Source organism: Lemur catta, chromosome X (genome assembly GCF_020740605.2).
Source record: "Lemur catta isolate mLemCat1 chromosome X, mLemCat1.pri, whole genome shotgun sequence".
Classification (NCBI taxonomy): Eukaryota; Metazoa; Chordata; class Mammalia; order Primates; family Lemuridae; genus Lemur; species Lemur catta.
Genome location: NC_059155.1, coordinates 20,009,707 through 20,015,706, shown reverse-complemented (window position 1 = coordinate 20,015,706; position 6,000 = coordinate 20,009,707). Strand labels below are relative to the sequence as shown.

General features: G+C 37.0%; 1 protein-coding gene across 1 annotated transcript in view; it reads right to left on the bottom strand.

The window, feature by feature from the left end:
* Positions 1 to 608: 608 nt before the first annotated feature.
* Positions 609 to 6,000, bottom strand: part of WDR44 (WD repeat domain 44) — an 82,992-nt gene continuing 77,600 nt past the window's right edge. The window contains exons 18-20 of the mRNA XM_045538710.1: positions 5,834 to 5,961; positions 5,344 to 5,478; positions 609 to 1,668 (exon numbers count right to left, since the gene is read on the bottom strand). Coding sequence (XP_045394666.1) covers positions 1,574 to 1,668; positions 5,344 to 5,478; positions 5,834 to 5,961 — 358 coding nt within the window. The 3' untranslated portion in view covers positions 609 to 1,573. The remainder of the gene's footprint in view (positions 1,669 to 5,343; positions 5,479 to 5,833; positions 5,962 to 6,000) is intronic.

Here is a 6,000-nt window from a genome sequence, read left to right as displayed (position 1 = left end):
TGAAGACATCGAGTTCAAAAGAAACACTGGACCAATCAATCACACTGCCACCTAGACTTTGAGACTAAAGAAAACATGACTGGTTATTAGAAAGCCAATGGCATAACAGTTCAATCTGTCAGGTAGTACAGGAGAGTGAGGAAGCCAAAGTAAGCAAGGAGAGATGAGCAGAGGGGAGAGGGTAAGGGAAGGAAGAAGAGGAAAAGAGAGAGGGAGGGGTGAGGGAGAGAGTATAGCACTGGCAAGAGGAAGAAAGAAGAAAGCAGCATAAAGGCAAAAAATATGTAATTTACTAGAAAGCCCAGAACACTCCAAGACCATGCTGGATTAACAACAATATGACCGTGGCTCCCCAGCTTCTCACATACATACTGAAAGTAAATGCAATAAAGAACATATAATCATATAGATGAATTCTTAGCAGTGTTCAATTTAGAACTATAATTTTAAAAAATTTCAAAGGCATGTAGCTAATGCATTATAATTTAGGGGTCTAAAACCTGGTCTTCTGCTTGCTAAAAATTAAATTATTAAAACAAGAGTTTATTTTTCTAGCATTCCTTGATTTACTGAAGGCATCTAAAATTAAAGTCACATTTAAACAAGTGTTGGCGACCAACTTTTAATAATACATATTTAATTTTCAGAAACATATGCTTACCATCAACAACATGATCGGGGTTCCACTGCCCCAAATGTTATTTCATTGGTACATTGTATTGATATTTACAAAGGCTTTCAAATTCAACAACACAAAACAAAACAGCTTAATTTTTAAAAACTACAATGCTTTAAAAAAAATGTAAACAGTTCATTTTTACATTATTGTAAAAAAGAAGACTCACTCCTTAATGCGGCTTAATTTTTTTTAAGTGAGCAAAGCCTGGTGCTCATGGATAAAGAATGAAAAGAATTCTTTACATAGAAACATTGTGCTCCAGTGTGGCAAAGAAAAAAAATTATATGTACACATATAAAGAAAAGAATCTTAAGTCCACAATTTAGACCACAAAAAAAATCTTGTCCCCAAATTGAGAAATTTATAAAAACCATTTACACATGGTTATTGACCTATTGAAAACCTATATAACATTTTCAAAACAATAACTCAGTCAAAAGATACCACTTTTCTTAAAAATGAAATTTTGTGCAAAAAAAATTGTTTAAGCTAGAAACAAGACTATTCCCCCTAGTAAGAGGCCAAAAGAGCCACTGAAATAATTTAACTGTTAGATTTAGTGCATGTAACCAAAAGGCACACACATGTGATTAATATATTAATATCTTTTCATGCAGAAACCTGCGCATGTTCATAATTATATAACAAAAACACAAACATAACAAAACATAAAGCCTAATGTTTGGCAATGTTATTCTGGCCACATTCCTTTCTAGTCTATCAGTCCAGAGTTTCCTAGATCATTAACACCACCTCTCAAAAAATATATTATATATGAACAACTTTCAATAAAAGTTAAAAAAAGAATGTTAGCTTGAAACAGTATAATATTTTTTTTCGGTTCTGATACATAGAGAAACTTACTGATATGTTTATTTTAAATGTCATTTCAAATTAAGATACATTTTTCCTTTTGTTAATAAACACTTTGATGGCTCCAGTGAAGTCGGCAGAGAGAAGAACTTCTGTGTTATCTGTCTTCATAATACCTTAAAAGCATAAAAATAGTTTTAAGTTGATTTTAAAGGAATATGAAGCCCGCTGCCACAACTGTCACATGCCCATGATCTTCCACCTTTTGGGGAGGAAGATCATCTCCCCACCTTTTCAGTCTCCTTTTCCAGCTGGCTCCTGTAATCCTTCCATCCTGCTGTACCTCTCCTCCTGTCCGAGGTTCACTTCCACTTACCTTGTCTTAGCTGGTCTTTCCCTGACTTGAGGATATTATAGTCCCTTGGGGCCTGGATGCCTGGATTTATTCCCAGGCAGGCTAGGCCTCTAAGTTGTCCAATGCTTCATTTCATGGCAAGAAGCTAGCATGTTATTCAGCACCAGGACTAGAGTACTGGCAGAACGGGATCAGCTGGGCAAGTCTGTTGCTAACAGGGGTGTCTAATGAGGTTGACAGTAAGGTTTACTGTATAGCAGACATATTGAAACTGCCAAGAAATGAAGCACACACAGTTTCTCTGTGAATGCTGACAATACCTTTTGCCATTATGGTCCTTATTGAAGAGCTGTGTTGCTATGCCAAACAGCAAAAGAAATGCTTACCTCTTACATTTGCCAGTTGCGTAAAAGCATTTAATAATCAAATTCTGTGTTAACTAAGTCTATTACGCATAGGTAAAAAAATGTAGATTTAAGAAGGACTGAGGGGCCGGGCACGGTGGCTCACGCCTATAATCCTAGCACTCTGGGAGGCCGAGGTGGGTGAATCGTTTGAGCTCAGGAGTTCAAGACCAGCCTGAGCAAGAGCGAGACCCCGTCTCTACTAAAAATAGAAAGAAATGATCTGGACAGCTAAAAATATATATAGAAAAAAAATTAGCTGGGCATGGTGGCGCATGCCTGTAATCCCAGCTACTCAGGAGGCTGAGGCAGGAGGATTGCTTGAGCCCAGGAGTTTGAGGTTGCTGTGAGCTAGGCTGATGCCACAGCACTCTAGCCCAGGCAACAGAGTGAGACTCTGTCTCAAAAAAAACAAAACAAACAAACAAAAAAAACCCAAGAAGGACTGAGTAGCAAGAAAGAAAATAATCCAAACTTTAATTGTAAAGTTGTACATAGGGTGAGTCAGAAAAAATGGCTTCACTCAGATGTGTTAAAAACATATTCTAAGCCTTTGAACATTCCTTCTGGCATATCTCAAAGTAGTGCTGTGCTGTAGTAGCACCAGTAAAGGACTTAGGGATATAACAAGGCTAGAGAAGAAAAGAGTTCATCATATATATAAAATGCTTTATAGGCTGGGCATGGATGCTTGTAATCTCAGCATTTTGGGAAGCTGAGGCGGGAGGATTGCTTGGGCACAGGAGTTCGGGAGCAGCCTGTACAACATAGTGAGACTCTGTCTCTACAAAAAAATAAAAAAATTAGCTGGGTGGGCATGGTGGCACATGCCTGTAGTCCCAGCTACTCCGGAGGCTGAGGCAGGAGAATAGTTTGAGCCCAGGAGTCTGCGGTTGCAGTGAGCTATGATGATGCCACTGCACTCTAGCCTGGGAGACAGAGTGAGTGAGATCCTGTGTCATAAAAAAAAAATGTTGGCCAGGCATGGTGGCTCACGCCTGTAATCCTGGCACTCTGGAAGGCTGAGGGGGGAGGATTGCTTGAGCTCAGGAATTCCAGACCAGCCTGAGCAAGAGCGAGACCCTGTCTCTACAAAAAAAATAGAAAAATTAGCCGGGCATGGTAGCAGGTGCCTGTAGCCCCAGCTACTCAGGAGGCTGAGGCAGGAGGCTCGCTTGAGCCCAGGAGTTTGAGGTTGCTGTGAGCTAGGCTGATGCCACTGCACTTTAGCAGGGGCGACAGAGCAAGACTTTGTCTCAAAAAAAAATGTTTTATAAAGCACAATAATGAAGATGGTAACGATAATGTCTACTATATGCCAGGCATTCTGTTAGGCACTTTACATGTTATCTTTAATTCTTATCACAATTCTGTAAACGAGGTTATCACCTCCATTTTACATTTGAGGAAAACTGATGCTCATATCCCAAATATGTCAGGAATAAAAAGAAAGGGCAATCATATATATAGTTTATGATCCCATACCCTGGTTTTTAAGAGTTTATTCTTAGTTTATACCTAGATAGGTTCAAAATGACAAACACAAATCTGAGCCTGATCCATTAAAATTTGTGCCTCTTCAAAAAGGACCCAGTGAATTAACTGAACCATGTTAATGTGATATATTTCTCAGAAGTTATAAAATGTACCTTTTACTTTTCCTCAAAAGGTAAAATTTCCTGTGAAATGTGTAGGGCAAGTGTATAGAGTATACACTGGGGGAAAAAAGAAAAGGAAAAAACACCAAATGACTTAAGTTAGAAGAAAGAACCTGGATTTGCTTCTGAGAAGAAAAAGAAAACAGAAAGCAATATTTCCAAATAGGCATTTAGTAAAGGTTTAATCATTCCAACTTGGCTTATTTATTTATTTTTTTGAGACAGGGTCTCGCTTTATTGCCTGGGGCTAGAATATAGTACTATAGGCGTGTACCACCACACCGTAAAAATTAATTTTTTTTTGTAGAGACAGGGTCTTGCTATTGCCCACGCTGGTCCTGAACTCCCTCCTGGCCTCAAGCGATCCTCCCACCTTGGCCTACCAAAGTGCTAGATTACTGGTGTGAGCCACAGTGTCTGTCCCCAACTTGGCTTATTTTGTAATTGAAAGAAGTACTAGACTGAAGTTCATCTTGGTTATCAAAATTTTTCTTAGCACACAGAAGGAATAGTGTACTGAGTAGAGTGGGTAGTGTAAATAATTCAAGAGAAATTACTTGAGATTAAATTAAAGTACTCAAAAACTTTTCAGCATCCAAATACTTCAGAAGCACCCTTTGTACTTCATATCTATTGTTTTGACTCTCTAAAAGAGCTGGTTGTAGTCTGTGGAGTGAGAAAACACATTTAATAAACTATTATGCAATTGATTTTAATAATATAAACTTGTTTCACTAACAACTGGCCCAAATTTGCCTGGTCTTACTACACTCTTAAGGACTAGCAGGAACCATTTTTATATAATTCATCGGCACTCAATATGCTTGTTGACAGTTTCTTTTCACTTCCTAATCTGGGCATATTATATAACCAGAATTACTACTCATTCCCAAAGCATATGCTACAAATGGCAAGAAATGACAAGCTTATAAACAGCTACCTATCTCAAGAAGCTGTTGATTTGTAGCAAGTAGAAAAGAATTCTGCTTCATTTAGGTTTAATGCATTTAGTCAAAAAATGTTTATTAAGCACCTACTATATGCAGGCAAACACTGTGCTAGGCACTGGCAGTACAATAAATAAGACATATAAAGTCTCTGTCTTCCTGGAGATTACAGACTAGGAGAGACAGATAATAAAGAAGTTTTGTATTTGTATATCTCATTTGCATTTCTCTAAAGAGAATGGTTGTCTATAGAAATATGAATTTTCAAATTTTTCATTTTTAATTCTCAGGTAAATTTTAAAAATGTAAAACTTGCAGGAAATATATTACTGAAATGTTCAGAAATGCATATCTGTCAACCATTATGTTGTAAGTAAGAAATATTCTTTATACTTGTGAAAATCTCATCATACCTAGTACTAGGTCAATGAGGATACTAAGAGACAACTGGAAAAAAATGTAGGACAAATAAAATATGAATACTTACCAGAAGGCGTGGCATCCAAAACTTCAGCATCTTCATCTTTATTGTTCCCTTCTGATTTTTCAGATTGCACATCCAAAGATAACATCAAACTTGGGTTTGGAGCAAAGATGGCTGATGTAACAACTGCATTATGTGCTGGGGGAATAAAATTACTTCAGGATAACCGATAAATTTGAAACTAAACATAAAGACAAATATGACAGTGTTATATGCCAACTATCCTTAAAAACTAACATAGAAGTAACTAAGAGCAATTTAAAACCCAAAAATATTTCCTAAAAAAAATACTACATACAAGTTTTGAGATTCTATGACTTCTCAAATTTTAACCAGGGTAAAAAATCATACAAGCAAAGCCAAACACAAAGCAAAAGCAGTTATAACTGCCAAACTGCCTCTCTAAAATAATGCCTATACAAATTTACTTCTAGCACATCTCCACTTTAACTTTATTCTCTTATATGACATGCAAAAGTAGGCATTTACTTACCTTTAATACCTTCCCAGAAGTCATTACGATCTCTCCTGACTGATGTAAACTTGCTTAGGTCATGGTAAGTACTCCAGATATAAACATACTTATCTTCTGAACCACTAACGAGGTAAGTAAAATCATGGCTAAAATTGGGGAAGGAAAAAAAATTTTGTGTGTGGTTT